Raw genomic sequence first — 20,937 nt, 5'->3', positions numbered from 1 at the left:
AGGGAAACAGGCTAAACTGGAGACAAGGAAATAAACAGGGTAAACGAGGCAATGGCGAACCAACACGACTGAGACCACGACAAAACAAAGGTGAAATGAGAAATGTTCGACAAACCGGAAGTGAGACAAGAGGGCTTAAATAGAAGACATAAATGAGACACACCTGGACAGATAACAAGGAGGACGGGTTAACACATGACACGGAAGAGGAGGCGGAACAAAGGTGGGACAAGGGCGGAGACAAGGACATAAACAAAACATAGCCATGTGCTAAAAGGAGCACATGACCGGGGAAAACAGACACGACGAGACGAGGGCGTGACATATTACAGTATCTAGTGAAACTGGAGAGGGGAAATCTTGATTTAACTTTCTTTTCATGGCATCACCTTTTTTGAATGCAAAATTTTTAATATACCATGTCTGATTTCAGTACACTGCAGGGCATATATGAGAGGATTCAGAATGCCTGGGCCAATGTGCAAAAGCAGGGCAGCCCCTTTCCTGTAGTCTGCAACACCAGTGAATTGATGGAAAATGGTCAGGAAAAACCCTGATAACCACATAAACACATATACAGTCAAATGTGTGCTGCAGGTTTTCAAGGCCTTGCTGTTGAGTGTTTTGCTTTTGTTGGTGACACAGACAGCTGCTATTGTGGAATAAGTAAATTCAATAGTTCCAAGGGAAGAGCCAGTTATTGCTCCTGTGTACACAAGGCCATATACATTATTAATGTAAGCAATTTCACATGAGAGTTTGTAAAGTGATGCATTATCGCAGAACAAATTTGCTATTAATATTCCACAGCGGTTGAGCCTTATTATGAGACCTAACAATATAACCACAAGAAGCAGTGCCACCCCCCAGGCAGATGCAGTCAATTTTGCCACCATTCTATTAGTCATAATAGTTGTGTAGTGCAATGGATTACAAATGGCAACATACCTGTCAAAGGCCATAACCATTAGAATAGTGTGAGAGGCACAAGTGTATATGTGGTAACAGAAAGATTGTGTAATACACTCAATGTAACTGATGTAGTGTTCAGATGCAGGTCTTATCATGTCTATCATTAATCGAGGGACAACAACAGAATTTCCAAACACATCATTAAAGGGAAGGTTACAGAAGAGAAGGTACATAGGTTCATGTAGACTTCTTTCCATTGTTATGAGCAGCATAATTCCAATGTTAGATAACATAATGAGCTCATAAACTATCAGGAAGAACAGAAATGTAGGATACAAGCTTTGCTCAGATACAATTAGTGATTCCAATTGCAAAACAGGGCTATTGTATGTTAGGTTTTCCATTGAAAAACAATAATATTGACAACTGTTGAAATAAGGATGCAAACTGTGTTAATATGATCAGTTCAGCACAAATATGAACCATAAAAATTCTTATGAGAACATCCCTGTCCTCAGCCTCAGCTCTGTCATTCATATTTTTCTGGTAAAAAGACTTAGGAACTGATGCATCATAGATAATTTTATGCTAGGCCAGCTATCATTTTATTTATTTCTGTACTGACTCAAAAGGGTAATATCATGTCATGGGATTTCTGACAAGAAGTCTTGGGACTTCTCAGTGTTGTGACAGAAGTGTGTTTTTGTGCAGTGTTTACCAACCAGTAAATCAACCACATCTAGCCCAATGGTTGTCAGTCACAAATATAATAATTTAGTCATTTTAATATATTCTTAATAAATGTAAAATAAATATGTTTTATAAATCATCACTGTCCAACCGGAAACCGGAGCACCCAGAGAAAACCCACGCGGACACAGGGAGAACACACCAAACTCCTCACAGACAGTCACCCGGAGCAGGACTCGAACCCACAACCTCCAGTTTAAAGGAAAGTCAATGTAAATATTTATTATACATAAATGTATACGTAAATTTATTACACATAATGCTTTGACCATTTCTGTTGGTTCATTCATAATTAAATATTCACATGATATGAAACATTCTGTGTTCAAATGGTTTAGAAAACTAAAACACTGACAAAAATGGAGACACATATTTTCTTAATTTTTTACAGTGACGATATGTAAAATTTGTCAAGATTGTAATAAAGAATAAAGCATAAATTTTTCAGTTTTTGGTCATGTCCAAATATACAGATGTAAAACAGAATTTAACAACATGTATGTTAATAACTGTTTAATGAATTAGAGCCAAAATCTCTCATTATACAAACAATACCCAGAATGTCAGACATTAATGTCTGGCTCAGAGAATTTTGTGGAGTACTGAACAACAGACTCACTAGACTCACAAAAATGTGACATACTCCTTGGGACAATCACACAGACAGCTGACAAGGTGGTAAAGACCATCTGAAGGTGGATGAATCAGTTATATAAAATGAATGGCAACCAGGCTTCACCCAGGCTTTCTGCTGATTCAGTCTGGCTGCAGGTCTGGTAGGAACTTTTCTCCATGATGTCCTGATTAGGAATTCATTCGTAATTTTTTTTTTTTTTGACCCATAAGAAGTTCTTCTAGACTTACTTTGTTGTAACCTATATCACATCAGGGGTGGGTTGTGAGAACATTACACTAGGGGATCTATTTTTGTGCACACACTGCAGTATTGTGTCTGTGTCCATCACCAAATGGCTCTGTATGTCATTCTCCATCCCTCACTGTGCCCCCCACCATGCCAGGGAGCATTCCTAGCAGGACCACTATCAAAAGGCCAATATTCCCACTACATACTCATGAGAGAGTCTGCACCCCTTTCACGTGGCTAATGTGTATAGCTTGCTACCTAATGCTGTCTTCAGCATTGTTTTAAGCTTGATACACCATACTGTTTAGTTTTATCTTTACCACATTGCAGTTTTTTCACCTGCTGTTTCACCAACATTGGAACTGTAGCCTGGCCAAACTTCAGCAGGTGTCCTGTAATCAGCGCGGTGAAGATGGCACTTTATGCGCCACCACCACATATTTTTTTTTTTTTTTTCATTTACTTTCTATTCATAATTTAATCCAACTTTATTAGAATAATTAATATAGTATTTAATTTGTTTTATGCATATTGTTAATAGTCTGAGCACTTTATGTACTTCTATGTGCACTCACCAAGAATTAATTCATTGTATATATATAACATACTTGGCCTAATAACTAATAACTGGGTTACTGATTGCTGACAAAATTGAGAGCCTTTTTTCATTAGAGACATACATTTTACTCATTTGAGCTTTGCTTTATATTTAGGCTTGTTTTTGTAGAGCATATTGTCACAGTGTATGTGTCAGTGTATGGGAGAGGCTGGGGACCTCTCAGAAGGAGTTCCCAGCATGCTTGGCAGCAGCACACTTTCTTTTTTGGGGGATGGTTGTGAGCTATTTAGAGGGTTCATATTGTAATTTTGTGTTTTGTAAGTATGTGTGTGTGTGTGTGTGTCAGACACTGACACAGGCAGAGCACTACCCACTGTCCTACCATACACTGTGATCCTACCATACACCAATTGCCTGTTCCCCTGCTCCTTTCTTCCTAGTGCCCTTGTAAATGTACTTCAGCGAAGGATATTTGTCACTGTATGGCTGTGTCTTATTTTCTCATATTCAATGAAATCACAATAATTTATAATACGTTAAATTAATAAACTTATTATTATTATTATTTTTGTTTGAGGCATCTGTTCAGCTGTTGTCTTATGTTAGTTTAGTTCATTTTTATTTACTGAAAAATCATGACCTGTTTTATGAAAATAGAGCAAAGGCATATGCACTGAGTGTGTGTTTTGTGTGCTTACATCACATTTGTACCATTGTTGCCTAATACTAAGCACAATGCACATTATCCAAGCAAATAATATCGTAATGAATCAGCCCTTAATGATACACTGGGGGCTGACTATGTCCACAGAGACAGAGAACTGTAACAGTGCCAAAAATTACCTCCGACATTAGGTGTCAGATAATAATTAATCCCCCTGGATCCAATTTTAAAGCTATTAAGTGTTTATCATATTGTGAGGCTCCCAAAGAAGATACCAAAGAAGGCAACACGTTTTTCACTGCACTGGCTTCTTAACAGTGTAAGCTAAAATGTGCACACTGAGATGTGATTCTCCAGCCTAACACTAGAAGGAGTTTGATCACAGGGAATGTAACATAGAATGCGGGTGGATAACACAACTAATGCATAAGCACAAATAATTAAACACAGATACAATATATTACACCCAAACAAACATAAACAAATGACGCCAGTTGCTCTGTCCTGCTAACTCCTGAGTACAGGATTAGCCAGTCCTGTTGGGCCAACACTGTCCATTGCCCCAGGCAAGTGTGCTAGTGCACAACTTCCATGTGGTCCCAAAACCCTGTGACTTAGGTCACAGCCTTGTTTTTGACAGTAGCCAAAACGTTATACATTGGTGACTGTAAATTCGCCATTTTTTGTTTTCTGTGCAGGTGTTTCAGCTTACTAGTAAATGCTGCCACAGCTTCTTCAAAATTTCAAAGTACTACAAACTTGTAAGGCCATGCACAGTCTACAAGGCCTCTGTACAGCGCCCTCCATAATTATTGGTGCCCCTGGTTAAGAATTGTTCTTTGTCTTCTAATGAATTCTTTTTTATATATATATGGACAAAAATGCAAAAAAAGAGAAAAATCTAAGCTTTAATTCAAGTGCCTTTATGTGGTGGGAAAAAAAATCATACATTAAGAAATAAATCTTTTGAATGAAACCACGTGTTCCACAATTATTGGCACCCCTAGTGTTAGTACTTTGTACAACCTCCTTTTTACCAACAAGACAGCACTTTTCCTATAACTCTTCACAAGATGGGACAATACAGAAAGAGGGATCTTCGACCATTCCTTTTTGCACAACCTCTGTAAATTGTCCAGAGTCCTGGGTCTTCTCCTATGCACTCTCCTCTTCAGCTCACCCCACAGGTTTTATATTGGGTTGAGGTGTGAGGACTGAGATGGCTATGAGAGGAGCTTGATTTTGTGCCTTGTGAACAATTTTTGAGTACATTTGGCCACATGTTTAGGGTAAAAATCTTGCTGAAAGACCCAGTGATAATCTTCAGCTTTTGGGCAGAGGCCACCAGATTCTGATTCAATATATCCTGATATTTCAAAGAGTTCATGATCCCATGTATCTTTACAATGTTCCCAGGTCCTTTGGAGGAGAAACAGGGAAACAGAGAAACAGCATCGCCGATCCTCCCACAAACTTAACAGTGGGCATGAGGTGTTTTTTTGCGTACTCCACCTAGGTGTTACGCCAGACTCACTTAGAGTGTTTGTTGCCAAAAAGCTCTATCTTGGTCTCATCTGACCAAAGCAAACAGTCCCAGTTAAAATCCAAGTACCGCTTGGCAAACTCCACCCGTTTACGTTTATGAGTATAACTCAGAAAAGGCTTTCTCCGTGCATGCCTCCCAAACAGCTTGTTGACATGTAGATAGCGCCTGATGGTTGTTTGGGAGACCTCGTAACCCCAAGATGCTACCATTTGATTCAATTCACTTGTTCGTCACAGTTCCAGATGTTTTGTACTTATTGATTATTGCTCTGACTGTAGATAAGAGCATCTGCAGTTGAGTGGCTATTTTCTTGTAGCCATTGCCTGATTTATGAAGGTCGACACACATCTGCCTTACTTGAATAGTGTGTTCTCTTGTCTTTCCCATGTTTAAAAGTGAGTAAGAGAAATAGGCCTCTGTGTAACATCATATTTATATCCCAAGGAAACAGGAAGTGATGAATTACTAATTAAAGGTCCCTAGATATTTTGATCCACTTTTTACACTACAGCAGAAATGACATAAATGGTTCAAATACATTTATTTCCAAAAAATTGTTAATGATGCCAATAATTGTGGAACTTTTTGGAATTACTGTGGAATTGTTGTTTTTTTTTCACTTGAGTTGAAGGTTATTTTTTTCTAATTTTGTTTTCAGAGTGAGATTATGCTTCTGCAATAAAACATTAATTTATATTAAGGCTTTTAACACATTTTAACTAGGGGTGCCAATAATTATGGAAGGCGCTGTACAAGGAACCAGGATCTCAGACCATCCAAAGGTATAGTACACTACACACTACACAACTATTATGACTTCTAAAATGGTGGCTAAACTGACTGCAGCAGCTTGGGGTGTGGCCCTGGTCTGTGTGAGCATACTGTTAGCTCTTACAATAAGACTGAATCACTGTGGAACATTGATAATAAATCCATTCTGTGATAATGCATCACTTTTCAAACTTTCATGTGAGAGTCCATACATTAATAACGTATATGGTTTGACGTACACCACACTTTTACTTGGCTCATCTTTGGGATATATTGTAATTACATATGCCAAATTAACAGCTGTTTGCCTCACTACTAAAAATAAAACTCTGAACAAGAAGGCTTTGAAAACTTGCAGCACACACTTGACTGTCTATTTGATCATGTGGATATCTGGATTTACCATGATAATACTCCATCTTTTTTCTGATGTTGCAGACTACAGGAAAGGGGCTGCACTGCTTTTCCATGTCGGCCCAGGAACTCTCAACCCTGTCATATATGTCCAGCAGTCTACTGAGCTAAGATATGCTATGATGAAAATTGTATGTTCAAAAAAGTCGATGCCATGACCAGAGAATACATGCATTGCAAAATATAGGTTTCTGTCTGTAGTTTAGTTGTAGGTTTGAAAATCAAACGTAACTAGTCACATTTCCTTGGTTCTATGTAATTTGTTTCAGAGTATGTTCAAATTATAAAAATGTATTTGCAAGGAAAGGAACTGTTTGAGTATTTTTTATTTTGTCTTTAATTTCCCTGTACATTAGAAGTGACTCAGTTGTTTTCAAAATATACTGCCTACTCACGCGTGTCTAATAGGCCATGTTTAGTAATTAAAATAATTATACATATATGTTTTAAAGTCAAAATCCGTCGTCATTTTTCATAAAAATAATAAATCCTTGGAAAATGTAAATTTTAAAATGACCAATATTTATTTTAACACATAATTCCTTTGCATAATTAATGTTTAAACCTGACAGAGATTGTTAAAATTTTACAAATATTTAAATGTAACATGAGAGTTTGAATTCTCCATATTAGGTTATCCTGGCAAAAAGGCATCTGAAAATAAGTTTGTCACTTTCCCTTATGATTGTTTTATATATATACTCTGGCTGTTGTTCTCCATATATACTTAAGAGAAAATCCATTACACATGCTGTGTTATGTGTTGGGGCAGCCATGGCCTCAAGGTGAGAGAAGCAAGGCAAAGTAGGCTAAGTCTGTAGGGGCAAGCTCAAAATATAAAACTAGAGTAGAATTTCTGACCAGAACAGTCATGTCTCTCATTGAGTCATCATATATATAAAAATATATGCTGTTCAGCAAAGCATTGTAGCTGTTTAAAATGTATTTAGCAAGTTAACCCATTACCACTGTTCTGTGACTGATCTGGTCACACATGGCACACTGCCAGCCAGCAAGGATGTAGTATGTCAGCTCATTTAACCAAACTGGGCGGTCAGCACTCTCCTCTAGTACCTTAGAACCTGGGGGGCATTGCAGTAGGGGTGGTGTGAAAAAAAGCCTATGGGTGGCATTTCATGCCTCAGAAGTGGCACATGTTTGTCGTCATCTTCCCATTGTTGGTGGAAATCACTTTAATGGATATGGCTATTGAATAACGATCACTTATTAGCATTTCTCTTTGCTAAGAGGGACAAGACAAGGCTGACCTCTGTCATATTTGTTATTTACAATAGAGTTTGACCTGTTAGCCATTGCACTACCACAGTCATTTGAAGTGAAAATGTAATAAAGAATAAAATGTTAGTGTCTGTTCATATAACACTTGATTGGCTTGTATTTCATCAAATTTTCGGGCTGATCAAATTTTAATCTTTAATCGGCCCGAAGTGCAGAATGTCATTGTAGTGGAACTCAGCTTCTGCTGTTAAGCCCCACCCCCAAAACTTATAAAGATGTAATTCATGTTTATGAACTAAAAACACTTTTTATAAAATTGAGAACTTGTTTCCTCACCATTTGCTAGCTCTCCAGTCTGTTTGCTTGCTGGAAACCAGTCGGATGTGTTAACTAAGCCCCAGTGTCTGTAAATGAGTGAAAAGACAGACAGGCTTGCTCTGGTATGCCAGTTTTTCTCTTTCTCTCTGTCTGTCTCTCTCCGCTCATATAAAGACACCATTAACTGGAACCAAATTCCTTCTGTGTAAAATATACTTGGCCAAAATAAATCTGATTCTGATTCTGATATGGACTTATGGTTTTGGATCCCTTAAGGTGGAATGCCTCCAAATTCGGGAGACGGCTAACTGCATTAAAGGAAGTACTTCGAAACTAAACAACTGAGTTTCTGTGATAATTCAAACAGTGAATAAAAATGTACAGACAACTTAAACCTCATTCACGTGCAAACAACAGTATTTTTTCCCCTCAAACACACCATTTCACTTTAAACTTGGAATGTAAACAACCAGAGAGTACTGCTACTGTCCACAATGGTAGAGGTACCCTTTAAGTCAAATCTACATTTACAAAAACCTTTATAACTTTAAATGGAAATTAATGTAAAAAGATTTTACTCTGTCTCCTCCAACCATGAATGTTGAAGCCTGCTTCTCTAACCATTAGGCCACAGCTACCCCACAAACTTGTGTCAGACACATATCTAATATTCAGAGAGCACTCTGCAAAAACACATTTTTGACGGCTTTGAAAAACAGATAAAGATAAATGTGTAAACTATATATAAAATCAAAATGCATTAAAATTACCATTCAGTGCACACAAAAACAAGTTTGGGGAAAGAAAAAGATGCAGGGATGGAACTTAAACTGTTGACAGTACGACTGCAGTTGTCATCTAGTCTATCTAGGGACAGTGTGACACTTGAATGGAGATGGCAGAAAAGAATATAAGTTTGGCTTGTCTGGCACAGAGCACAGCTGTGCTTTTTACGCACCCACCTTGATGAGTGGCCACATGAGCTAAACAAATACTGCAATTCTGAATGCAAATGAAACACATAGAGATTTCATAATGTTCAAGAATGGCTAGCTCTGGAAACCTGTAGTGAAGGACCTTAACTGTGTATACTAGTATATGTATATGGCAATGTTTTCAGTTCAGCTTTAAACAATTTTTGTTATGCTTGTTTTTATTGTAAGCATTATGAATGTGAATTTAAATGTAATATTTAAATGCCATATATATGTATTATATTAATTTCTTCTCTTCCACAGGCTTCAAATGGAAAACGGAACATACAGAAACCAAATACTTATGATAGAAGGATTAAAAGTCACACCCCTTTCATCTTATCCAGCTTTCATCTTTCTCTTTTTAGCATATATATATATTATGGTATCCAACATTGGACTTATTGTCCTTATTTTAATGGATAAAACTCTTCACAAACCCATGTATTTACTTTTCTGTAATCTCCCAATATGTGATGCTCTGGGAGCTACTGTTGTGGTGCCTGGTATGCTGAAAGATATTTTTAAACAAGCATCTGACAGGTATATTAGTTATATTGCTTGTGTAATTCAAGCTTACTTGGTTCATGTTGTGGGTTCATCTAATCAAACTATATTAATGGCTATGGCATTTGACAGGTATGTAGCCATATGCAACCCCTTAAGATACAACATTATAATGACCAACAAAATGGTTGTTTCCCTCACTGCATTAGCATGGGGATTGGCAATAATCCCAACAGGAATTCTAATAAGCCTCTCAGTTAAATTGTCCCATTGCAGTTCAAACATTTCTAACCCTTTCTGTGACAATCCATCCCTCTTTAAACTGTCTTGTGAGAATGTGATAATTAACCAAATATATGGTTTGTCTACTACAACATTGTTCTGGATTGTTTCTATATCATGCATTGCATTCACTTATATAAAGATAGCTATTCTCTGTCTAAGCAGTGACAACAGTGGACTGAAGAGCAAGGCTATGAAAACATGCACTACTCATTTGTGTGTGTATTTAATTGTTTTGGCATGTGGATTTACTTTCATTATTTTGCATCGCTTCACTGCTTTTTCAGATCTAGGAAAGCTGGCCAGTGTTTTATATTATGTTATTCCTAGCAGTCTCAACCCTATCATATACGGCGTTCAAACCAAAGAAATCAGACGAGTGCTGTGGAGGATCTTTCATTGAAAACAAATTACTTGAGAATTATCAAAGCAATAATACTTATGTATGTACATATTTAAAATAATATTACAAATTTATAATAAAAAAATACATAAAGTCTGATTACCACAATTCCATCAATCATTTAACCAGGAGTGTCTGAGGTAATTGCCTCATAGTAGCAATTTGTATATTGTTATAATAATGTGTATGTTATTGTTAATCTATATGAAATTATCTAGTCCCTAGTGCACTTGTGTGTGTGTGTGTGTGTGTGTGTGTGTGTGTGTGTGTGTGTGTGTGTGTTGTTATCTTTGCTGTGTTGTGAAGACAGGTGATGGAAAAGAATCTCTGCAGACACGGCTAAAGGTGTAAATACATTTTTATTTTCCAAAACAGTGTCTTACGGGTTCTTAAGGATCCCGTGAGAGGAGTGTTCAATTCAGCACTCAAATTCCTCCTGGCTAGGACCCCGATCTATATGATTCTCTAACCTTTGCAAATATGGTAAACATAGAGGTTGGTTTACATTCGCATATACTAAGGGAGGGGTAAAATTCATAGTCTCTTACCCTCACTGACAGCTTATCCTAAACATTTCTCTGTGTGGAACACAGACACAGAGCATATGGCTGAACATAAAAAACAGTGAACATTCCTTAATACTGCACTTAAGGCCTTATGATTAAATATACCTCATAATTTCCTCCCATTGAGACTGTTAAAGTCTTCTAAATTTTAAGCAACCCATACATGTTAATGTCATAACAAATAAGTGATATCTTCCTACACACAATTTTAACATCACTTGCATTATGATGTAACACAATTTCATGGAGTGTGAGGGCGAAAAAACCTGTCAGGCAGCCATCTTTCTTGAAAATCCTTCAAAGATTTTAGACAGGAAAAAATCCCCCACGATCACAAACTGTACTCCAGTCCAATTAAATTTATTCTATATGTGTAGGAAGTTGACTTAAGTAAATGGGCATGAAAATCTCAGAAAATAAAATCAAACCAATGTCCAAATTCAGGCTGGTCGACTCATCTGACCTTCCAATGGATCTGTCCCTACCTGACATAACCCTTGGCCCTAACATCGATAAAAACATAAAACATCTGAGATTTCAATACACTTACACAGATTACATTTCATCAGTCTATAAGTCTTCATAATAAACAGTTGTTACAATTTTTAATATCACTCATATAATGGTTTATCAATATCAAAGATTACTAATAATAAACAATTCAATAGGAACATATGACATAATATTGCCTTTTCAGAAATTTTGTCTTCTGATGTGATGTTGATGACATATTGAGCTTCAGCAAGTCTTCACCATTCTGTTTCAAAGTCCTTCTGTTTTATTGTCCTCTTTGGAGATTTTGGATCCCTGTAGCATTTCAGGAATCTCGAACAACCATCCTCCCTTACAGTGATCTTCCCCCCTATTTCCTTTCTGGAAGAAAGAAACAACAGCCAGTATCTTTTGCAAAAATGACAGATGCAAATAAACATCAAATACAACTTTAATAATAGTAATACTAATAGATTAATACATTTTATAAGCTACAGTGTATACTTCATCCTAGAATCTTTATAATTGATTACTAAATAATAAACCTAACAAAATAATAGAATAATGTCATAAGTGAATAGAAAAATATATAATAGTGGATATTCAAAATGGATATCTTTCCACCAGGTTGTTTTCCAAAATTTCCTCCTCATGGAGTCGGTTCTACTTAATAATGGCATCTGTACTTGATCTCCAGGCATTACAACTCCAACCCATTTCAAAATCATAGCTTTTGCACAAGTTAACAACAGTGTACAAAAACAAAACCTTATACACACTGCTAAAAGAGCTGCTCCAAAAACTTGAGCCAACATTGCTCCTAGTGGTCCTAATTTCTCCAATAACCAAGCATTCACAGACCATCCAGCTCCTTTCGATGGACAAAACGCCTTATATAACGCCTCCCTTATATGCTTCAATGCTTCTATAACACTAGTCATATTATCAGAATTATCCGGAATCAAAGTATAACAGGCATCCCCTGTTAGATTCAAAGCTACACATAAACCTCCTTGCTTAGCGAAAAGGTAATCCAGAGCCATGTCATGTTTCAACAATGTTAATCTGTGACTTTTTTGTGTATTTGACAAATACTGAAACCCTCTTATTGTTTCATTAGCAAACCCTTGTAAAGTGTACGTAATATTATCTGTATGATCTGCTAAAAATGTCACACCATACCATGGGAATAGTCCTATAACCCATTTTTCTCCTATACTGACTCTCAAATGATAGGCTTCCAAGTTATGAAACTGAGCAATTTCCCTTTTCTTTCTTCTCACAGAAGTACCTTCAGAATTCCCTTCATCAGTTGCTTCAACTTTTTGGAGAGTATAAACCTCATAAAGAAGCTTTAATGTTGCCATATAACAACAGCCTGTCCACCATATGGTAGAAATATGTATGCTTTATCTCCACAAACCAACCAAATATCTTTTCCTATCTTCCACCTATCTTTTATCATTTCCTATAGTCACATTTACAGGCAAAATGTCATACTGCACCATTAATGTTCTACTCTGTTTGCTATCTGGTGTATGAAAAATTACTTTAAACAAAGCATCTTTAGGTTTAGGCTCTTTAAAATTCATCATATAACGAGCACAATCAGATATTCCCATAAACATCCCCTGTCCATTATGAGTATCATTGGAACAAAAACAGTTTTTAGTCTCCACAGATTTTACTTCTATCGCATCAGGCCGTGCTGTCAGTATATTTTCATGCTGATCAAGGAAATTCACATATGGCAACTTCATCAACCAAGTACAATTTAATCTAGGTCTAAACAAATGCACTGATAAAGCCATTATTCTATCTTCTTCAGAGTTTTGCTGATATAATAACCATGATAAAGCATAAGATTGACACATAGCATGCAGTGGTTCTAGTACTGTCTTTAAAATTGATGGCCATGTGCTTGGTGTTGGAACTTTCACCACACATGGAACAGTCAACATCTTACTCATTCTTACGGAATGGGTTATTTGCTGAAACCATAAATTTCTAGCTGCCCATGGGTCTGTGATTTGTAACACTGAAGAATCAAATCCATATGCTTTCCATTTTGCTTCTCTTTTCTGTAATGCATGGTAATGGTCAGTCATTTCTTCAGAGGTGCAGTCAAAATCAAAAAACTCTCTCTGCCCTTCTAAAGTGATTTTCTGAGTGGTTATTAAACCATTTGAATCCATGTCTTCCATTGGGTTTCTAGCTTCAAAAGCCACTTGACTAATATTCACTTTATGCTCCATATTTAACTCTGGACCCTGTGCTATGTTTACTTTCTTATGCGATGGAAAGGACATTACTTCTGGAGTCTGGGTTACTTTTACAACATTATGTGATCTTGTTATTTTCCATTTACAACATTTGTGATAGATTCAGATGTACCCGAAGCAGAAGTTATCATTGGCAGTGTAGTACTATTTATCTCCTTTAATGGCATATCTAAAGTAGTAATCTGATCTGTTGCATTATTTCCTTTACTTATTTCTGGAGCTAAAGTAATTGACTTAATTTGTTCTTTAGTAACCTTCAGAGTCATTGCTATAGTGGTTTGGTCCTGAACTATTTTAGTAGATGTAAAAACTTCAATAGGACTTGGGTCCTTTATCATCACTATCACTGTACGAGTTATGTACCCTTCTCTCCACACATTTTGAAATGGCACAAATTTAAGCTCTGGCTCCAAATAAGTACAAGTGTATTCCCCTTGATCTTCCCAAAGAATTGAACAATCATCTCTAACTTTGAACCACCTAAAGGCATTAAACAAAAGATACTTTCTCTGGTCACGAGGCAAATGATCAACTTCAGGTCCTGTTAACACCACTTCTTCACCACGACTATTTTTCCACTCAGGAGGACTATTACTCCCTGTATTAAATCTTCCAAATTTACAGGGAAGATGAACTGATTTACCTAATTTAACTTTAACCACTGTCTTGAAAGGTGATGACGTTGTTGATATTATCAAAGGCATTAGTGTAGTTAAATGTGATCCATTTACCCCCTCTACTAACTTTCAACACTGGAAAAGTATAATTCTCTAAAGTTTCATTCTCTTTAGCTCTCATACCGTTTAGGTCTAACCTTTTTCCGAACTGGTCTTGGACTCTTTTCTTGATCCAAGTCTCTGAACTGTTTTGAAATGGAATTACTGCTTTCTGGAATGGGACCTGCTGTTTCTGGGACATATTGAAATTCAATTGCTCCAAACTTTTTGTCTTGTTTACAATCTGCTGTGTCATGTCTGGCATCGTCAGAAATATACACAGAGTCATCAGCATCATCCAAACCAGGGACAATCTCTTCTTCAGGAAATTTACTCTGGTTTGTTTCCTGCATGTTATTTTCAACCTGTTCTCCCTCATGTTCTTTTGGTTCTCCTGACCCTGCAACCTCTCCTCCCTTTGAGAAAGGCTTCTCTTCACTTGGTGCTTTAACACAGTGAGATAAATGATACCACATTGGAGACCCCTTAACTTGAACTGCTGTTCCAGTACTGTGAACAACTTCAAAAGGTCCTTCTCTGCGTTCATTATACCGTTTTCTTCTAAATACCTTTACAAACACCTTGTCTCCAGGCTGCACTGTATTCTTCCTTTGCTCATCCAGCCTCTGCTGCTCCTGCTCTTTTCTTTGCTTTTCTGAAACATATGTGGATATTCTTTTATGTAAATTAGCTAAGTGTGAAACATGCTCTTTTAGAAGATGACATGCGAGCATAACTTGGACCTTTCCCACTTGTACGCAAACATGGTTTTGGCATTCGTCTGCCTGTCATCAACTAATGAGGAGTCATGTGTAAATCACGCAGCTCACTTGAGCGACACACCATTAATGGTAATGGAAGTGCTGCTATCCAATTTAAACCTGTGTGCTGACAGATTTTAACAATCCAATTTTTCAAGACACCATTCATTTTTTCACAAATCCCTTGAATTTGCAGATGAAACACACCTCCCAGATGCTGTTTAATTCCCAATTTTTGCTAAATTAATTTCACCGTTTTATCCACAAACTCTTTCCCATTATCTGAGGATATTCGATCTGGAAGTCCCCACCTGCTTATGACTTCTCTACACAAAAACTTGACAAAAGTTTGTGCATCTTTACACTTAGTTTATGACCTGTTTCCTCATCTGGTGCACTAAGAAGAATATCATCCATGTATTGAATGACAGTACTTTTTAACTTCTGGTCTACCCCAACTAAATCATCTTTCAATACTTTATTGAAAATGTGAGGACTATGTTTATATCCCTGTGGTAATCTCTTATACTCATAGAATTGCCCCTTGTATGTAAACCCAAATAAACCATGACTTTCTATACTTAGTGGAACACTAAAAAATGCACCACATAAATCTTATACTGTGAAATACTTTGCATCCGGAGGAATTTGGGCTAACAAAACATGTGGATCTGGCACTTCTGCTGGAAAGTCTGCTACTACTTCATTTACTGCTCTCAAATCATGTACTAAATGATAAGAGTTATCTGGCTTCTTCACAGGCAACAAAGGTGTATTACTCTGCGGGTTCTGTGTTATCTTCAGAACATCTGCTTTCACAAGACCTTCAATTTGTGGTTTGATCCCTTTGATTGCTTCTTCATTCAAAGGATACTGAGGCTTCCATGGAGGTTTTGTTCCTGGACGGAGTTCAACTTTCACTGGTTGAGCTGACTTCACAAATCCAATGTCAGTGCTATGTTGTGACCATAAACATTTTGGAACATATCGCAGCATTTACTCTTTCAAAGAGTTTGAATCCATCTTCTCATTGTAAAGTGATCCATGTGTCATCCTGACGACTTGTGGCTGTCCTTGTCCTTGAGCAGTAATAATAATCTTAATAAATCGCTGATCTTCACTCCTCCAGATGGAAAGATTCTCATTTAGCAGTTTAAAGACAACTTCTTCTGCTTCTGCCATCATTTCACCTATTTGTTTTTGCTCACAATCTTCAGACACCAGCAAAGTCACATGTGGTACATTTTTTCCCATCTCAAACACTTTATGCAAGTAATCATTTTTGTCTATCTTCATAGCAGCTCCTTGTGGTCCCAAAATTATGCAACATGAACGTAATTCAACTTGCTTTGGTTGATGACTCAGCCATTGTTCTGCGTCTGATTGTTCAGCATCCTTAAAGTATTTCAGTGTACAATGAAATGGATACTCTGGAGTCTTTGCATCAGGCATGTTTGCTACAATAAACTTCTCCCACATCTTGGCTGGTTCCAAGAATTCTTCGCTAAGATTTCCAATCCAAAATACTGAAGAAGCTTCAGTCCCTGTTTTCATCATCAATTGATCAATCATTTCACTCTGCACTTCCACCAGGCAGCCGTCTGGTGTGCATTTTATTGTACAGTTCAGTCTGCACAAAGCATCTCTTCCCAAAAGTGCAATAGGTGTATGTTCTGATACCAGTATGGGCATTGTAGTCTTCAGATGTTTATAGCAAAGCTCAATTGGTTCTGTGAGAGGAATCGCCTGTTTTACTCCCTCAAACCCGATTGTCCGAATCATCTGACCAGACCTGGGGAGGTGTATATCATCTTCAGGCCGAATACAGGTGAAAGCAGCTCCACTATCTGCCATCATTGTCAATGGTGAATTATTTATTTTCACCTCTATTGTTGGATCTGTCTCCGGCCCTATTGCTACCAGCTGACACCTCCCACACGAGTTCTCCGGGCATCCCTAGAATCCTGGTTCCGGGCCCCTATAAGGGTTCACAGGTCCCTTGATTGACATTGGTTGTCCTCTGAATCCTCCTCTGAATCCTCCTCTAAAGTATCCCTTGAAGTTTCCTCCTGGCCTGTTGCACTCACGAGCAAAATGACCAAACTGTCCACAATTGTAGCAAACTTCAGGAGGCTGCTAAAAGTTCAGACTGAATCTTCCTGGTCTTCCTCTTCCTACATTTCCTTGACCTCTTCCTCTCCATGTCTGCACCTGACCAAACACTGGCTGTGGCCAGGGAGTCACTGGAACATCTGATGTTGACTGGCTCACTTGAGGTTGAGTCTGATCCAGATGTGGTCCTGGCTGATTAGGAGGCTGACTTTGTATGACTACAGCTTGTTTCTTTTCTTTTTTCTTGTTGTCCACCAATTGTATTTGGTTCAGCTTTCTGAACCTGGTTCTGAATTTGGTTCAGCTTCTTGTTTTGGAACTCGGATACAGTTTTATCGTTGTCTCTGCTTGTCCTGTTTCAATGATGCATTCATCTTCGTCTTCAATGTGATAACTTCTGCCTTGACTGATCACTGGAAGCTGAGGGTAGACTTTCTCAGTTTTCACTTCCTTCTCATAAGGTGGTGGTGTCTTAACTGAGTCCACATGTGAAAAAGACACATTAACTTCTGCCATCTGTTTTTCAATTGTCTTTGTATGCTGATTCATTGCTTCTGCACCTTTCTCCCTCTTTTCCTTTGCCGCCTTTATCAGTTTCTGACTCTCTTGTTCAAATAACTGGAGAATGCCAAGCTCTATTTCTCCTATTTCCTTTCGCTTTTCTCCTTGATGCCCTTTCTTCTGTCCTGCTTTGTATGTTGATACAAGTAACTCTATTGTTTTAATTACATCTGGGTTAAGTGTCCCCTCTACCGGCCATAGTTGTTCTATGTCAGGCCATCGTTTATAACATTTTTTGATATTCTTGCAATGCTTTTTATTAAAGGATTATTTTTCTTAACTATATCAACAGCAATAACCCCTTTTGAAACATTAGTGCCCATTTTTGGCATAATAATGACTAAATATGTTCCCAACTTACACTTATTAATTATTTCTCTCCCTTTTTCCTCTGTTTATATGCCACTATATTACCACAATCAATAAAAATTAAACCCCAATTGAATTTGCCAACTTCAGAGAAATCAAACCTTAATATGCAATACAATTCACACCACTAAATCCCCTTTACTAAGTGATATAACTACTAAGTGCACCATAAACTTAGATTTATTAAGCATTCAATAACTACCTTGTAATTAAAGAATATACAAACTTATATAAGGCTCACCAAGCACTTCTACATATGATTACCACTAAATATTTGCAACCCCATTACACCTAAAGCAAAGCTTAAATCAGAAACCCCTTTCCAAATAATAATTTTTCTTCATAAACCTCGTTGTTAACTCTTATTATTATAATCAAAGCATTATCTTAAAAAAATTAACAACCTGTTGCCAAGCTTTCTTTGAAAAAGTCTATGTCATGTACTGTAGCATAATAATGGACTAAATGCAAATAGATAAACAAATCACTGAATGTTTAATTATTACTTTTTAATAACGAGACCTATTAATGATTTAATCTAAATGTATCAATGCAGGTGTTTGTAAAAGAAGTTTGTGGATAAAATTACTGGCCTTTGTGCAGTCTGCTCTGCTCTGGGTAACTTCGACCCCCCTTTTTCCAGCCAGCTCCTCGTCTCCTCGTCTCACGCACCCTCACAGGATAAGAGAAACAGACAAATAGAAATTTAATACATTCAGCTTACTTTTTGGTAAATAAACATTCAATATGCTTATTTATATTTTATTTACCAACATTTAGTTCATTCATAACATTTTTAACCTTCATTCAATATTGTAAACACCTCCAACAAATCTCTTCATTGGCTTAAAGCCTGAATGACCTTTTTCTCAACCCCACTAGAACGGGTCTAAAGTGATTGATGGCAAAACTAAGTCCATCCTCAATACAACTTCTTTTAACATCTGGTTTTGCTTAACCAGTTAAACATAAACATGTCACATACTTATGTCACATTTTATGACAACTTGATAGTAAATTTTCAACCCTGCATCTTGGTTCTTCAAACTTATATACTAAGATAAGATTAATGTACTATGTTGTAATTTTAACATATAAAAACATCGCAGTGGTATGTTTAAACCCCAGAAAGCACCACTGTCAAACACTCAGAGTTTTCCAATATTCACACATTGGCAGTATTTTTTTCATTTATCCGTAGGCTGCTAATTAATTTTTTATATATATATAAAGTAACAGTACTTCACAGAGATCTAAACACCAGAGACTATAAGATGCAACCCCTTTTTCTGAGCAACAATTGTTAATTCATTAAACCCAAATGAACAACATTAACGCTCAACATCCAACTGAAACAACACCATTCCAACACACTTAATTAATTAAATCCAAATTCCATCTTGTGGCAGCTCTCTCCATGTAAGGCTATTCCTCAGTTCCACTGGCCAACAACAATTACCCCATTCAATGTGTCTCAATTTCATCAAACTATTGCATTCAAAGAGAACCGAAACAAATTACTGCTCCACCAATTCACTCTCACCCACTATGTTAGATTTATCCTCTATTTCCCCTTTTATTTTAGATCATAAGCACAACACAAGCACCACACCCATAGAAAAAACTCAGTTCAAACACACCCAATCTCAGGAGCTCGAAACCCCTGCACAGCACTATACATCAATATTTTTCATACATTTATATTTTTAATTTGCCCAAATAAATATTAGTTTCTATTTAAACCAAATCAATGTGGCTTTTATCAGTAAGTCACAAATCAAAGTCCTGCCATCTCTCTCTTTTTCAAGTGTGGAACAATCAAAGTGTAAGATCTCAAAGCTTCAGCAAAATTGATAGGAACTTAAACCCATGATCTCTTTTTTCTCCCAATAAAAGCCAACACATGGAGATTTCAAATTTTCTCCTTTTTCCCCAATAACAATTTTACCTTTAATTCGCATGATTAAACCTTACAGTTTCCTAATGTACCATATTAATTACTCAGCTTTACACCTCGCTCTCCTTTTCCTATTCTCAGCATCCAAAAAAATTATTTGGGAGCTCCTTGTCTATAGTTTTCTTAATGTAGAGTCTCCAAGAAAGCTCATAAAATTGTCTTTCTGGAGCTCATTTTCTACTGTTTTCTTTAATTTTCTGTCTCCCAGAAAGTTCATTTATTTTTACTTTTTTATTTTTTAATTTACAAACATCTTCCATTCAGGCTCATTGTCAGTATAAATAAACAAACTCCTCATTTTATTGAGGTTCATAATCATTTAAATAACTGTCCTTGAACGAAGCTCATAATTTTTACCATTACAAATTTCTCTCCCTATTAATTTCTAAATCTCTCATTCTTCATCACATTTCCCCTCTTTCTCTAAACATTCTCTCTCTCTGACTCTCTGGGCAGAGGTGTCCTTTCCCCCACTTTCTCTAAACACCCCCACAGAAAATGTATGGCTCTTTACAGCGCAAGGGTGAGACCAGTTCTCCCCACATACACTCATGAGCAACCAAAAAAGGGAGGGGGTTTGATCATTCCCCCACTTTCTCCTTTTTCTCCCAAAAAAAATCTTTCAGCTGACACACACACATAGTTACAGACTAAGGGGCAAAGTTATAGGATGGGAAAAGGGAAGGGTGAGAGACACACTCACACTGCAAGACACTCCTTTTTTCTTAACTCACTAAGCACACACACACATACACAGCATCCAACATCCCCAAACAGCGCTTACACACACCCATCACTTTCAACACAATTCTCATAGTCGACTCATTCACACATTAACAGCATGCTTTTTTTATTGCCGCTCTTTCCTTTATTTCCTTTCCTTATTTTTAATTTATGCTACCTTATGAGGTGTAATA

General features: G+C 37.0%; 3 protein-coding genes across 3 annotated transcripts; 2 read left to right on the top strand and 1 right to left on the bottom strand.

Annotated features, from left to right (window-relative positions):
* Window positions 1–377: 377 nt before the first annotated feature.
* LOC136668519 (olfactory receptor 8G17-like) lies at window positions 378–1,343 on the bottom strand. Its single transcript, XM_066646083.1, has one exon. It carries the CDS (start codon window positions 1,314–1,316, stop codon window positions 378–380), a length of 939 nt encoding a protein of 312 aa, XP_066502180.1. The 5' UTR covers window positions 1,317–1,343.
* A 3,800-nt stretch (window positions 1,344–5,143) lies between these two features.
* Window positions 5,144–6,639, top strand: LOC136668042 (olfactory receptor 3A3-like). Its single transcript, XM_066645287.1, has 2 exons — window positions 5,144–5,230; window positions 6,085–6,639. The coding sequence occupies exons 1-2, from the start codon at window positions 5,144–5,146 to the stop codon at window positions 6,637–6,639; spliced, it is 642 nt and encodes a 213-aa protein (XP_066501384.1).
* Window positions 6,640–9,283: 2,644 nt separating this feature from the next.
* Window positions 9,284–10,204, top strand: LOC136668432 (olfactory receptor 52N5-like). Its single transcript, XM_066645950.1, has one exon. The coding sequence runs from the start codon at window positions 9,284–9,286 to the stop codon at window positions 10,202–10,204; it is 921 nt and encodes a 306-aa protein (XP_066502047.1).
* The last annotated feature ends 10,733 nt before the right edge of the window (window positions 10,205–20,937 follow it).

Source organism: Hoplias malabaricus, chromosome 15 (genome assembly GCF_029633855.1).
Source record: "Hoplias malabaricus isolate fHopMal1 chromosome 15, fHopMal1.hap1, whole genome shotgun sequence".
Classification (NCBI taxonomy): Eukaryota; Metazoa; Chordata; class Actinopteri; order Characiformes; family Erythrinidae; genus Hoplias; species Hoplias malabaricus.
Note: the sequence above shows the minus strand (reverse complement) of the source record. Positions and strands in the feature narration are given on the sequence as shown.